This window comes from Benincasa hispida, chromosome 8 (assembly GCF_027475165.1).
Source record: "Benincasa hispida cultivar pf3 chromosome 8, pf3_genome.v1.1, whole genome shotgun sequence".
Lineage (NCBI taxonomy): Eukaryota > Viridiplantae > Streptophyta > Magnoliopsida > Cucurbitales > Cucurbitaceae > Benincasa > Benincasa hispida.
In genome coordinates, this window is record NC_143485.1 from 12,578,305 (window position 1) to 12,594,320 (window position 16,016).

The 16,016-nt window shown below is 32.9% G+C and overlaps 1 protein-coding gene across 1 annotated transcript; it reads left to right on the forward strand.

Moving 5' to 3' along the window:
* Positions 1-1,481: 1,481 nt before the first annotated feature.
* BGAL8 (beta-galactosidase 8) lies at positions 1,482-8,495 on the forward strand. The gene is made up of 20 exons (XM_039039483.2): positions 1,482-1,657; positions 1,861-2,037; positions 2,128-2,223; positions 2,469-2,581; positions 2,720-2,786; positions 2,893-2,985; positions 3,172-3,315; positions 3,444-3,532; positions 3,620-3,725; positions 3,844-3,931; positions 4,169-4,287; positions 5,285-5,446; positions 5,598-5,800; positions 5,885-5,994; positions 6,094-6,203; positions 6,377-6,490; positions 6,931-7,032; positions 7,235-7,443; positions 7,657-7,990; positions 8,092-8,495. Exons 2-20 carry the CDS (start codon positions 1,870-1,872, stop codon positions 8,197-8,199), a joined length of 2,535 nt encoding a protein of 844 aa, XP_038895411.1. The 5' UTR covers positions 1,482-1,657; positions 1,861-1,869; the 3' UTR covers positions 8,200-8,495.
* The last annotated feature ends 7,521 nt before the right edge of the window (positions 8,496-16,016 follow it).

Sequence of the window (16,016 nt, forward strand, 5' to 3'; positions counted from 1 at the left end):
AGTGGGATCTACCAACTCTTGAACCAAACAAGCAGTGAAGTTCACAAGTCCTTCTCAACTGCTTGGTCCAAACACACTCTTAAAAGTTTCATTGCAACTTAAAGTTTAAAATTTATTTTAAAACAACCCAACAATTTTTTATCCTTAAATTTATAGACTAAAAAGTTTGTATATACTCATGTGTGAATAAAACTAAACAAATACATGAATAATAATAATAATAAAGATGCATGACGTACATGCAAACTATACATACTGTCATCTTCTTCATTTTAACCTTACACTCCCAATTTTCTATTCTTTCGTTTATGTTTTCCCTTCAACTCTAATGACTAATCCCCTAAATTACTTCCTATAGTGTTTACATTTGTCCACTTAAGCAACAAATAAACATAAACAAACTTTTTCGTCTATGAATTCAAGTGCAAAAGTCTTCCATAATCTTCAAGGGTTGTTTTGAAAAGAAAAAGAAAAAGCTTCCAACTCAAGGGATAAACTGAAAACATTTTAGGATACATATTTAGGGGAGAAATTGGGTGGGGTTAGAGTGAGATTCTTAATCCCATCGTGGCGCCACAACTTATTAATATATATCAATTTTATGACTTATTAATTTTTAATACTCTCGACCCATGACTAAACAACTTCATTACTTGTCCCAAATGTCCCATTAAAATTTTGGGTATAACTGAAACCTAACCTTATAAATAATTAAAGTTAAAATATCATCTTCGTTGTTGTACTTTGAAATTTGTTCAGTTTTGGTATATATACTTTCAAATGTCTAATATTAGATTTTGTACCTTTAATAAATCTTAAATTTAACATGTACTTCGAGGTTATAGTTCTTGGAATAATATTTACATAATATATTTCTTGCTGGAAAATTATCAATATTTAATTAATTTAGAGGGACAAAATTTACCATTTTTTTAAAGTACATAATCTAAAATTGAACAAATAAAAAGGATAGAGACCAAAGTGATATTTTAAGAAATAATTAAGGACAAATTGTAAAAATCACTCATGAAATATCAGTATTTGCAATTACATCCTTAAAATTTTAACTTTAATTTTGAGAATTTTGAGTCTAATTGTAAATACTTATAAAAATTGAACCCCAAAATGATATAAATTGAATCCTCAAACTTATAGAATTATAATCTACAATTATGTTCGTTTGGAGATCACTTTTTATGATAGAAAGTTTAAGGGTATAATTGTAATTAGGATAAATTTTTTATTTTTTATTTTTTTAATTTTGCAAATTGTCTAATAATTAAATATCACACGATAGGTTAAGAAGTCCCTTCCCTCCACAATTCCATATGGATAAGAAGTCAAAATTCTAGCTTAATTAAGTCTCACAACAAACCACGTGGCAGAGATCAACCGGTAACCACACAACAAATTCCATAGACTCGTCCGCACTAGATTCGCCCTTAATCACACTATGAAGTACCTTTCTTTCTTTCTCCCGCGTCCTCTCTATAATAAACAGGAACAGATTATTACAGAATACGGCAGTGAAAAACAATGGAGTGATACCCAAAATCTTCACATTAGAGAGAGAAAAACTCGAATATAGAGAGAGAAAGCAAGAACAAGAACAAGAAGACGTGTTTTGCTTCATCTTTGAACTTCAAAGCATCCAGAGGTAGCGTGTTTTCCTTTCTTTTTGTAGATTAGTTTGCTTCACGCTAATACTACTCTTTGTTATGCTAAACGGCGAACAACATTTTGTGTTGATGGAACTTTTTTGTGTGTGTTTGTTAATGGAAGTTGATTTTAAGCGAGTTCGGAAATGGAAATTTACTACCTCTGGATGATTTTGTGAATTTTTTTCTCGTTTTGGATTAGATTTGAGCAATGAGGGGAGTTCGATTTGCGGTGGTGGTTGTTTTCTTAGTTCTTGGTGTTCTAGACTCGTTTTCGCTTGCTGCTAATGTTACATACGATCATCGCGCGTTGGTGATTGATGGCAAGCGAAGAGTCTTGGTTTCTGGATCCATACACTACCCTCGCAGTACTCCCGAGGTTCGTTTCCTTTGTTCTCGGCACTTTGATGTTGTTCTTGCTCGGAGGATTTTTATATCTGAATCGGTTTGTGGTTTTTGGAATTTTCAGATGTGGCCGGGGATTATTCAGAAATCTAAGGATGGAGGTTTGGATGTGATTGAGACTTATGTGTTTTGGAATCTACATGAACCTGTTCGAAACAAGGTACATTCTTGCGAATTCATCGATTCAAGAGCTAGCGACGTCTTCGTTCTTAAAAATTCGGAGAGAGTTGTTTAAAGTTGAGTTGTGGTTTTCATCTCTTGAAAAAGCTGAATGATGGATGGAACTTGTCTTCTGTTTATCATCTTTTCCGTCTTCTTACGCTTTCTTGTCTACCAGAAAGTGGGCAGTTATTACTCATTTTTATATGATTAGTTTATAAAATGTTGCGATTTCTTAATCAACAGTATGACTTCGGGGGAAGAAAGGATTTAGTTAAATTCATAAAGCTGGTAGGAGCTGCTGGTTTATATGTACACGTACGAATTGGTCCTTATGTGTGTGCGGAATGGAATTACGGGTACTTTTATTCTCAATTCTTAAATTTCTTTCCATTTCTGTTCTCTCTTGGTTTTCTTTCCCCCTTCCTCTTTTGTGTAATGGCAATGACATCTTTCAATTTCATTGGCCCCTCGGAAACTGTTTGATGTAAAAACAGGGGTTTTCCAGTTTGGTTGCATTTCGTACCTGGCATTAAGTTTCGGACAGATAATGAACCATTCAAGGTTAATTATTAGTTATTACTTTACCATTTCGGCACTCTACTTTTTGCTGCCCAAGTGATTTTGTTTATCCACATATTAAGAAAAAAAAACCAATGATTCTGTATAGGCTGAAATGAAGCGGTTTACGGCCAAGATTGTTGATGTATTGAAGCAGGAGAAATTATATGCTTCCCAGGGTGGACCAGTTATTTTATCTCAGGTGGATTTCTTGTATTTTGTTCAGTTTCTCCTGTTCCCCCTCTCCATTTGAATAGATATGGAAGTGTATATATTCCAATTACAATTTCTGGTTTTTGCTCCCATATGTCCTGTTACGGTGCCTCGGGAACTTGAATAAAATGGATGTTGAAGTTTAATGAAATGATTGTTTTTCTTTTAAAACCAGATTGAAAATGAATATGGAAACGTTCAGTCTTCTTTTGGGTCTGCTGCTAAATCTTATGTCCAATGGGCCGCAACCATGGCTACATCTTTGAACACGGGAGTTCCTTGGGTTATGTGCAACCAACCTGATGCCCCCGATCCTATTGTGAGAAATCTTTCCTTATCTTGACCATAGATTATTCACGACAAATCAAATACGGTCTAGTTATAAATTGCAACTATTCCAAATATGAATTGTTTATAATTTTCCCGTGCTTCTTATTTGGCTCGCAGATTAACACTTGCAATGGATTTTACTGTGATCAATTCACTCCAAATTCTAAGAATAAGCCCAAACTGTGGACCGAGAACTGGAGTGGATGGTAGACTGTCCATTTTCATTGTATCACGTGATTTCTTTGTTACTCCCGAGTCATTTTGCCTTGACAATTTAGATTATTTTATCCTAGGTTTCTTTCCTTCGGTGGAGCCTTGCCATACAGACCCGTTGAAGATCTTGCATTTGCTGTGACACGCTTTTACCAGAATGGTGGAACTTTACAGAATTACTACATGGTACTCACTTGTGATGTACTCATTGTGGTTGACAGAATAATCGATTTCTTTACGCTTTCTTGAAAAGTATGAACCCGTGATAAATGATATCAGTTTTGCTTTATTTTCTCTTGTACAGTACCATGGTGGGACAAACTTTGGCAGGACTACTGGTGGACCGTTTATTGCTACTAGTTATGATTATGATGCCCCTATCGATGAGTATGGTATGGAACTATTTTTTCGGGATCCTTGTTCCTTAATTGATTGGTTTTAATGATCTTGGAAATATCCTCAGGACTTCGCTATTATATCTTGAAATTGTGATGGATGGTTGTCGAACTTGTACTCAAGTTGTGACCTCCAATCATAATAATGGAAAAAAAAAATTGATATGAATACACGATCATCCAAATTCATTACAACCGACGGATCTTTTATGCGATAGTTGTTCTATTGCACAGGACTGGTTAGGCAACCTAAGTGGGGTCACTTAAGGGATGTCCATAAAACTATAAAGATGTGCGAAGAAGCATTAGTGAGCACAGAACCTGCAGTTAGTTCTCTTGGTAAAAACTTGGAGGTTAGTTGTTCCGATAACTGTTTATTCTTGTTCGAGTGGATAAATTCCGTGCTTTTTTCTAATTCCATGTAGAATTCACGATATGTCTTAGAAAGTGAATTATATCAGGATTCTAAGCATGGCTTAACTTAGCATAACTATAACCCTTTGATCTCTCGATCGTCCCCTACTCTTACGGCAAGTCTTATGGACTCTCTGGTACAGTCCCTGAAAACACTGTAATCCAAGGAGATTCGACTCATACTCAAAGTAGTGGCAGTGTTTTCTAAGGTTTATGTTCGATCTATTGTTCGTTTAATCTTTCTATTAATGATCGTTTATAAAACAACTTTAAAGTTTTTAATCCCTTTTATGGGATATGATTGTAATTCCAGCGACAGATCATAACAGAGCTTTGAAGTTCTGAAAAAAAGGGAAAAAAAGTCTTAACAAAAACTATAATTAATCGGTACTAATCAAGAAAAATCTTCAAAGGTTTCTTGGCTAGTCATATTACACCCGAAGTGTGATTGTGCAGTTAACAACTCTGCTCTTTTGATCTTAAAACTATCAAAAGCTGACTCAGTACAATAATACGTGATGAAATCCAGAAGTCTTGTTAGGTGCCATCAAAGCCCACATTGGTTGAGGAAGGGAGTGATCTATGATATATAAGTGAGGGACTATCATATTATTGTTGAAATTCCTTTTAGTAGGGGAAAGAATTGTAACTGGACGTCATAATATACGAAATAGGCAAATAGCTAGTATTTCTGGCTTTAGTTTAACATGCAACCTGGCGAAAATATGCAGCAGAATATATGACAAAGAAGAATCAGAGAAACTACTTGTAGAAATTGCCAATTTAGTAGCGTAGGAAAAGTTGTCCCAATCACAATTGTAAAATGTGCTATGCTCTAACCTTCAATAATCAAATTCTTTCATGTGCTATGTTTTTTTAAAAAAATTAAGACTCTAAAAGACGGTTTTAAGATGTGTCTGTACTTTTTAATTTCAGGCGACAGTTTATAAGTCCGGTTCTCAATGTTCTGCTTTTCTTGCCAACGTGGATACTCAATCTGATGCGACGGTGACTTTCAATGGTAACTCATATCATTTGCCAGCATGGTCCGTTAGCATCTTGCCAGACTGCAAGAATGTGGTGCTCAATACTGCAAAGGTTGAAACTATAATTCTATCTATCGTTTGTGACCTATGATTTGGTACTCTTGTCAAGTGATAATATATATTTATTAATTCTGTTTCTTCTTTTGTTTTCTCTTACTTGGCCTAATAGTTGTATGAATGAAGTATACCTCATTTTGTGACAGATTAATTCGGTAACAACGAGGCCATCCTTTTCAAATCAACCTTTGAAAGTTGATGTCAGTAATTCTGAAGCATTCGACTCCGGTTGGAGTTGGATAGACGAACCAGTAGGTATCTCAAAGAATAATTCTTTTGTGAAACCTGGACTGTCAGAGCAAATAAACACTACAGCAGATAAAAGCGATTACTTGTGGTATTCTTTAAGGTATGTATTATATTGATTATTAAATCTTCAGTTTCTTTGTTGTAAAAAATATTTTTGCAAACTTTTGCTACTACCATTTGGCAGTACTGATATAAAAGGCGACGAACCTTTCCTTGACAATGGATCTGAAACAGTCCTCCATGTGGATTCCCTTGGCCATGCACTTCATGTTTTCATTAATAAAAAACTTGCAGGTGATTGGAATTAAGTTTTTATATCTGTGCATTTCAATGACTTTGTTCCTGCGTTGTTGCAATGGCTGATTTGTGAGTGCTGTTTGAATCACTTTGTAGGAAGTGGAAAAGGTAGTGGCGACAATTCTAAGGTTTCTTTGGATATCCCCATCACACTGGTATCTGGGAGAAATACAATTGATCTGCTGAGTTTGACAGTAGGACTTCAGGTTCTGGTCCACTTTATAAAATTTTTTGCTGGCATTTATCTTAGAGAAGTTATTGCCTGCATCTAAAAAACTTAATAGCTGGGCGAATTTCTTTTGTTGGATGAAAAATTCTAATATTTGTATTGTGATTAGAAATATTTTCAACTGACAAAATCTATAATGCAATCTATCAGAATTATGGAGCTTTTTTTGAGCTGAGAGGTGCAGGGGTCACAGGTCCTGTAAAACTGGAAAGCCAAAAGAACAACATAACTGTTGATCTCTCATCGGAACAATGGACGTATCAGGTTGGTTTCTTCAAACATCCAGGAGTTGAATTGTCTAATACGGAAAGGAGGAAAAAAAAAAAGATTGCTTATACTGCTACCACAGTTGTGGTTTCATAGTTTATTTAATTTCTATGAAACACAGACATGAATATCGGATACGGCGTTATATCAATTTCTAAAAAAATTATGAATCAAACATGTTGAGGATACTAAATGCATATAATGCCAAATTAATGACAATAGTACAAAAAAAGCAACAATTAGATGAGTTGCTTTTTAAACGTTGCCCATTCATGTATTTGGAAGGGGACACGCGTATCTGATATGAAATCGATATTGATTCTCTACCTCATAGTTTAATTCGTTGTATTATGTCTTTAGTCCATTTTTTCTTTTTAGGTTTCTTTAATACGATTTGATGCTATAATTTCACCTTTGTTTTGTTTCTGTGATGGCAGATCGGACTTCAAGGTGAAGATTTAGGTCTATGGAGTGGAAGTTCTTCACAATGGCTTTCACAACCTAGCTTGCCTAAGAATAAGCCTTTGACGTGGTACAAGGTATGCTAATTATTGCATGTTATAAATCAATAAGAATATGAAAATTCGGAGATGGTTCCCATTACATTTTGAGAACTTAGGATGGTTAGGGCATCAATCTTACATTTACTTCCAAGAGGATGAAAAAACACTAAATGCTGTTAGATTGAACTATTAGTATTGGCGTTCTTGACACTGACAAGTACAATATATGTTGTTCCAGACCACATTTGATGCCCCTGCTGGTAGTGACCCAGTTGCTCTAGACTTCACAGGGTTTGGAAAGGGTGAGGCATGGATTAATGGACAAAGTATTGGCCGTTATTGGCCCTCATACACTGCTTCAGGTCAATGTTCTGCATATTGCAGTTACAAAGGAGCTTACAGCGCAAACAAATGCCTTAAAAACTGTGGCAAACCCTCCCAAACTTTGTAAGTTGTTAGATGTTATAATATTAGACTTATTTTCACCCACCAGCTTAAGCTTTTGGATCAATCGGTGATGTAACATGGTATCAGAGTAGATGGTCTAGAAGATTTTGTGTTCTTTGTTATTTCCTTCTTATCAGCTTAAGCTTTTGAGTCAATTTTTAATTTAATAGAGTTACTTCAAAAGTTCATACACCTCATCTTCCTGATTCTCAGATACCATGTACCGCAATCATGGTTGAAACCAACCGGCAACACCCTAGTACTTTTCGAGGAAACTGGCAGCGATCCAACTCGATTATCGTTTGCATCGAAACAATTCGGATCTTTATGTTCTCATGTATCTGAGTCACATCCACCTCCTGTAGAGATGTGGAGCTCTGACTCAAAACTACAAAAATCAGGACCTGTACTCTCTCTAGAGTGCCCATCACCCAATCAAGTCATTTCTTCTATAAAATTTGCAAGTTTTGGCACTCCTCTTGGAACTTGTGGGAGCTTTAGCCATGGCAAATGCAGCAGCCAAAATGCACTCTCCATTGTACAAAAGGTCTTTTATATTACCTGATGATACACAATGGAATCTCATGATTTTTCTTTGCATATTTTAGAATTGGATTTTACTGATCGATACTTATTACTTATCTACAGGCTTGCATTGGATCAAAAAGTTGTAGTGTTGACGTTTCGATTAAAGCGTTCGGCGATCCTTGTAGAGGAAAAACAAAGAGCTTAGCTGTGGAAGCCTCTTGTCAATAACAAGGTATACTTAGGTGAATTTGAAACATTATGTCTAATTCCTTGTATAACTAAAGGAAGAGAGACAACTAAAAGAAAAGAAAAAAAGAAAAATAGTAAAAGGAAGAAAGAAAAGGAGACTTGAAGAGGGGCGGAAAAAGGAAAAAAGATCACAATTTGGTGGATTATTTCTTGCAAAAGGAAAATAAAAGCCATCATACTTGATCAAACTGTATAACAATAAAGGTGACTTGGAGTTCTGTACTTCATCTATAATTGTTTTTATTATTATAATTATGTTAAAAAAGCTTAAATTAGTTGCTAGTAGGCCCTATCTTTAAAAATGCCTAGTAAATCTATAAACTTTAAATTCCATCTCTAATCTAATATATCCTTGACCTATTCATTATTATATATATTTTAAAGATGAAGTGACCAAATAGATTTACAATTGAATTGTATCTAAAAAATATGATTAGTAAAAAATGTTGAATAGATCAAAGGTCTATTAAATACGAAATTAGAAATTCTAAGATCTATTAAAAATGAAATCGAAAATTTAAGGATTTATTATTATTAATTTGACATTTGGTAGGAAGATTTGAACCTGAGAGTAAATTTTAAAAAATGCCGAGCACACATTTCAGTTTCAATTTGCAAACATGACAATAAATGTACCGACATAGAATAGTATTCTCAACGAAAAAGGTTTGATATGATTGAACTAGAAAAAGAACGGCTTGAATTTTACTCCCAACGTATATAGCCTGTTTTAGTTTTGCCCCTAATGTGTGTGGTTGTTCAATTTTGCCCCCAACATATTAAAAAAGTTGGGTGGAAATCACTATCAATTTTTTTTTGGAGGTACCACTAAATATTTAATTCATACAAAGTAAAATTGAAACTAAATGTATGGATTAAAAGAATTTTTATAAGGGGTATTTTTAAATTTAGAAAATTGGGTAAACTATTTATAAATATAATAAAATACCATTATCTATCAGAGATGGATTATGATAGACTGGGATAGAAATTTATCTATATATTTAATTTTAATTTTACTTTGTATGAACTTAGTATAGAATGATATATACTCAAATTCTTAAGGTTAAAAATTCAAATCTCAATATTTGTTTTGTAATATAATTGGTTTAAGAGCATACTTGTTGACAATTATCTTAGATAAAAGTCTTCCATGTTTAGAATGAAGTAATGAGTGGGGTCTTTTTAAATATACAAAATACTTAAAAATATTTATATTTTATAGCAAAAAGTTTCAAAAGTATTTGGAACTTTTTGCTATAAAATATAAATATTTTTGGGATTTTTCTATTTATAAGAGTTTTTTAATAAGAATTTAAATTTAATTAATTAATTTATTTTTGAGAAAGAAAATCGAAAAACTATCCATTCTTATACATGAAAAACATAAAGACAAGGTAGAAAATCGTCTTCCTAATGAAAGCTTAAAAAATCTCCTTTTTTTCCCCTCCAAATGTAGGAGCTCTTCATATTAATCAATTATTTACTTTGGCTGAATTTTAAATTAAAACAATTTTAATTTGTAATTACTAAGTTTTTTTGGTTAAAAATTTGTAAGAAAATGTTTCAACAATAAACAAGAGATATTTTAATAATAATGAAAAAAAACTAAATAATTACTAGAAAAAAAACCTAGGTGGAAGTGGAACAAAGTTACCTTTTTAACCTTGTAAGTTATGTGAGCACTTTGAAGTGATAGTGCAGTGAGAGTGGTGGATAGAATAAATGCAAAAAGGCTTTTTATTTTATTTATTTTTTTTAAAAGACAAATGCATAAAGTAGTTGAAGGATGGATTCTTTGTAGGGTTGACATTATTTTACCACATTTCACTTCAAAAGTTACATTTTTTTTAACTTTCTTTTCTTGTTTCTTTACTAAGTGTCAGACAGCTAATATTCCAAAATAAAACCAATGTAATTTTAGAAGTGTTTTGGTACATTGAGTTGGTGTTGATTAGTTTGAAAAATTTATTAGTTAGTACTGAGTAGAGTTCAATAATGTATTGATTTAAGAGGATGTGTTTAGGGTGTAGATTTTTTACTTGAAATTTTGAAGTTTGCACTTTTTTATGTACTATATTCTATTATTTAAATATAGAAAATTTGTACCAGATAATAAAATTAGGGAAAGAATCTGAAAATATAGTACATATTTAAAATCTTTGTAAATATGGAACATATTGACCCGTCAATTGGTAATTTTTTTTTTTTTTTTTTAAAAATTTCAAGTCTGCCCTTCAATGCATTCATCACTTTTTTTCCTTTTCTTTCTCCTCAGATAATAAGATAATTTTTTGTTGTTTCCCTCTATCACTTTGTAAACGTTGTTGGAACCTCCTTTTCCAATTTGATTCTCATCTTTAATGAAATCGAAAATCTCGTTTTCTGGGAATGTCATTACGTGGAACGATTGTAAGTCCCACAATTCTTCTTTAAGGTTATGAAGCAGCACAACGTGACACTAAGAAGAAATAATCTGACGGCGAAACCTTAACGATGAAAGAATTTTTCCAGACAAAAAAATTCTTCGCCAGATCGATGGTACTCAACGAATTACATAAGCCGATCGTCTCTGGAATTGAATCGGAGAATTTATTCCCTTGCCGGTATCCAAGGCTTCAATTGATGCGATGTGGAGAGCTACACTTACGAAATTGGGGATAAATTGCCGATCAATGATAGAAGCTATAACTAGTAGTATGTTATTAGTGGTAGCAACTGTCAATGATAACAACTAATAACACATTTCTCAAATTGAAAGTTATTATTGATAGCAGCATCGCTGATAGTAGGTATCAGTTATAGTAATTGATAACATATTTTCTCAAACTGAAAGCTAATAGCAGCTATCAATGATATTCACTAATAGCAACTATCAATGATATTCACTAATAGCAACATCACTGATAACAACGGATAGCACATTTCTTAAATTGAAAGTTATCACTAATAACAACTATTAGTATTATCTACTCATAGCAGCATCACTGATTACAATTATCAGTAATAGAAACTGATGACACACTTCTCAAATTGAAGTAGCTATTAATGATAGCCACTTATAGCAGCTATTAGTGATACCAATCGATACCAGCTCTTAGTGGCTATCTTGATAACTACTTTTAGTGATAGCTTTTAATTTGAGAAAATCGGGAAGAAGCACGCGAAATGATGGCTGGATGTGGATTTTTTAGTCTTTTACCATTTTTTGTTCTATATATATAATTTTTTTTTATCACGATTTCCATTTATGCAGCTAATCCCTTAAGTATATGTGGGGGAAATTTTCATTTTGACTCATAAACTTGTGAGATTATCTTAATTTAGACCTTAAAATTTCACTTTCATTAAATTGAACGATAAACTTAAATAATTGTTGTGGTATTTATCCTCAGTTTGTTTTCCACATATCCTCCTATTAATTTTAGCAAAACATGAAATAAAATAAAATAAAATTAAAATTCATCATATATCTATCAATTTTTAAAAAAGTAAATTTACCCTAGAATAATTTTGTTAATATAAATATAGCTCAAGTGGTCGGAAGAATATATTTTTGACTAAAAGGTCATCCGTTTGAATCCCCTACCCATGTATTTTGTTGAACTTACATGTTTTGGTAACCAAAATTGATAAATTTTAATAATAAATTTAGCTCTAGTGTTTTTTTTTTTAAAAAAAAAAATTTAAAATGCATATCGCACATATATTTTTTAAAAATATCAATTTATACCCCTAAATATTAGGATTTGTATCAATTAGAACTCCGAATTGATAAATATATCAATTTAAACAATGAATTTTAACAAATATATCAATTTATACCCTCCTTCAAGCATCAATGCATATACATGTAGACTACTAAATGGGAGTTCAAATTTTATTTATACCTTTATTTCTAGATGTTTAATTCATAAAATTATAAGTCTCACATAATATTTATGTTGACGGATATGATTTAAAGATATAAATTGATGCAAGAAATTCAACTCATCATGTGGGACCACACATAATTATAAATATGTTATTTTAATTAACCACTTGAAGTGATTTTCGATTGGATGGATAAGATGAACATTAGGGGCCTTTCTTTTATTTCTCGTTCTCGTAACAGGGTAGCTTATTCTTTAGCTAGATGAGATTCTATTAATGGTGTGGATAGTCTATAGACCGCTATTATATCTTTATTTCTCGTCTTTTAATCTGCTAAGCGTTGTTTCTTATTAATTAAGTTCTGTTCTTTTTTTAAAAAAAATTGAAGTGATTATCTATGAAGTAGAAATATTTATTTGAGAGTAAATATGGCCATATTGCAAAATGTCTATTACACACCTATGATTTGATCAGTGCTCATATTAGGAATGTGTATTGTAATAAATGTCCTATTATAACTATTCAATTATTATTGTAAAACTGAGAAAATATGAGTTATTATGATATACTTACGAAGGGAATTGACGAAGGGTTCATCTTAATATTCTAATAGAATGTGAGCTTTTTTTAGTGTAAGATTACTTTATTTTGAACATTTTTTTTTATAATCTTTTCCTAGCTTTTGGCCTGTTTACTCAAGGATTACCATATAAAAATTTATATATGGCTTCCCTCTTCGAGTTAGTTACTGTGGTTCTCCATTTGATTGTGTTGATCTAGTGAATGTGTTCACCGAGTGGAGGGAGTGATATTTTGAAGTTGTTTGGTTTATCTAAGGAGATTATCTCCTTGTTTGATGTGGCTCGAGTTGCGTCGGTCGTTTAGAATTTTAGTGTTTGAGATTAGTGAATGTGGATGTCTATCGTCTTGCTCGATTGATGATTAAGTTTTTGTGTGTTGTTTTGAGAATTTTTCTTCTTCCCTCTTTGAAGAAGAAAAAGGGCCAAGTTCTTTTATGTGTGAGTGGATTACTTCAACTATTTCTTAAATCATTGTCGTTTCTATCTGAGTTGTTTTATGGAATGTTCTCTTTGAATTTTTTTTTTCCAAAACTAAAATCCTTTTTGAAACAAAAACAAAGTATACTTTATATCAAAGTTTTGGGTTAGAGGTATACACAGGTTGGGTCGAGGGTGTTTTTTGGACCAACTTGAAAAATTAGGTTAGTTGAATTGTGGGGTTATAACTTATTTTTTCCTTATTAATTTAAAATACGTAAATTTATGTACAACACATACTAATAACAAAAATCTCAATTAAAATATTAAATACCAAATATCTATGATATTTATTACAAGCTTTAAACAAAGACAAACATCATAACAATTTTAAAAGAAAAATATTAAAAGTCCACAAATTCATCAATTCAAAGTAGTCAAATTTCAAGCAAAGAGAAATATATATATATATATATATATATATATATATATATATATATATATATATAATTTTTGTTAATATATACGTAATTTCTATTGGATTGGGTGAACTTGAACTTTTTCTTAACCAATTTAAGACCCAACCCAACCCAACAAAAATAGAAAAAGTTGGATCCAACCCAATTCGACTCGAGCAAAACCAATCTATTCTAATCTTTACGGTTTTTATTGAGTAGTCTAAGTTATTTAGGTTGTCGAATTATTTGAACACGTTAGAGTATGAAAAGTACACAAAAGGGAAAATTTGTACGGATGACCCAAAAATTGGGCCCAAAATGTCAAATGACCATTTTTTAAAAAATAATGTCAATTGACCCTTTGCTGACATCATCGCTATACCAAATTACTTAATTTGCCCTTACACCGGTCTCACGAGGTAAATCTCGCTATTGTCTGATGACACACTCTTGCTCTCGCTCTTGCTCTCGCTTGAAATTCCCTGGTTGATGTGATTGCTCGTCAGTGTACTATTGATTTGACAAAATGTCACGACGGAAACTTCAAATGAAATCAATAATACGTAAACACAATACAATGGTAATTTCTTTAAACTCTAAACTCCATTTCCAAGTTAATTACTTCTCTGGGTTTCGATGGTGTTTTGTTGAACAGAGATTTTTCGAACGGGGATTTCCAAGACGAGGCTTTCTCAATAAGGAACAGAACAGCTTTTTCAGAAAGGTGAAACATTATTTTGAGTCTGTTTAATTATTTTTGATGTATTATTTCTGGAAGGGTAGCATTACGAAATTTTGTATTGGGAGAGAGTAAGAAAGAGGAAGAGTAAGAGAGAGAGCGAGAGCGAGATTGAGAGAGCGAGATTTTGAGAGAGAGCGAGAGTACACTTCAATTTCTTGTACAACTTAATGACAAATGTTCTCTTGTTTTGTAGGATGATAGAAAAATGTCTATTTATTCGATTTGGAGGTGCTTGGGATGAGAATGAAAGTTCGTATATTGGGGGTCAATTAAAAGGAATCATTTTGTCCCCTACAGTAAATTATGAAGAACTTAAATCTCGCATTTACAGGGCTACAAAAATCAGTTCTTCGGCGTTTGATCTTATCTTGAAAGTTAAATATAATCTTGAATTTGAATCCCCTCCACAATACATAACGGATGATGATGATCTTGAGCTCTTTCTTTTGTGAGAAGAAGTTAGTAGACTTTAGATAGCTGTAACGTCGAAGTATAAATAGGACGAAAGGGTTAGAATGAAGTTTGAAGATGTGAGTCATGATGATACGACTGTGGATAGACAATGTGAGGAATCATATCAGTTTCGTCGGGAAGAGGATGATATTCCATTGTCTACCAACACTGATATTCCACTGTCTACCAACACTGTACCATCAACATTCGATTATATGGATTGTGGTCCTTCAGTGGATGTGGATGTGAATGTACAACCAGCAGAATTGAATGAAATAGATCGTGATCATGGAGATGTGCGTCGTTCTACAGCAGCTTCAGTGGTTCTACCATATGTGTCTTCAAGTCATAAGACATAGTTGATTATGCCTGGCACCTCTTCATCTGGGATAGAGGACGTTGAAGTTGGTCAACTATTTTTGAGCAAAAAGGATTTGAAAATGAGATTGTCTATTCTGTTCATCAATAGAAATTTTGAATTTAAGGTTAGGAAATCAACAAAGTCTCTGTTCACTGTCAAATGCATTGGGGAGACATGTAAGTGGAGCTTTCATGCAGTCAAAATAGAAGGGTCTGATATATTCAAGATCACAAAGTACTGCAGTTCGCACATATGTTCCATGGGAATTTGGAATCATGACCATAGATAAGCAACTGCTACGGTTGTTGGTCAACTCATCAAAGATAAGTTCACGGGCATAGGACGTGTTTATAAGCCTTGTCATATCGTTGAGGATATGAGGAGAGATTATGATGTGAACATAAGTTATGATAAAGCGTGGCATGCAAGGGAAGCTGCGTATGATCTCACTAGAGGTACTCCAGAATACTTATACTCCATACTACATGCCTATGGAGAAGCGCTAAAATAGAGAATCGGGGTACAGTCTTTGAAATCGAACTTAAAGATGAGGTGCATTTCAAGTATATATTTATGGCATTAGGGCCTTGTATTAGAGGTTTTGCAAGCTGTCGGCCTTGTATTATTGTTGATAGGTCGCACTTGAAAGGAAAATACAAAGGCGCCATGTTGGTTGTGGTTTCTATGGATGGGAACAATCAGTTATACCTACTAGCATATACAATAGTGGACAATGAAATTAATCGATCATGGAAATGATTTATGTCAAACTTGAAATGCAGTATCAGAGAACCCGATAATCTGGTGTTTGTGTCTGATCGGATGGTATCTATCGGCAATGCTATTCGTGCATTTTTTCCCACAACATTTCATGGATTGTGCACATGGCATATAGAACAGAATCTAGTTAC

Coding starts and splice junctions, on each gene's coding strand:
- BGAL8 (XM_039039483.2), top strand. CDS start 1,870: ATGAGGGGAGTTCGATTTGCGGTGGTGGTTGTTTTCTTAGTTCTTGGT. Junction 2,787..2,892: donor CAGATAATGAACCATTCAAG/GTTAATTATTAG, acceptor GATTCTGTATAG/GCTGAAATGAAGCGGTTTAC. Junction 5,447..5,597: donor TGGTGCTCAATACTGCAAAG/GTTGAAACTATA, acceptor ATTTTGTGACAG/ATTAATTCGGTAACAACGAG.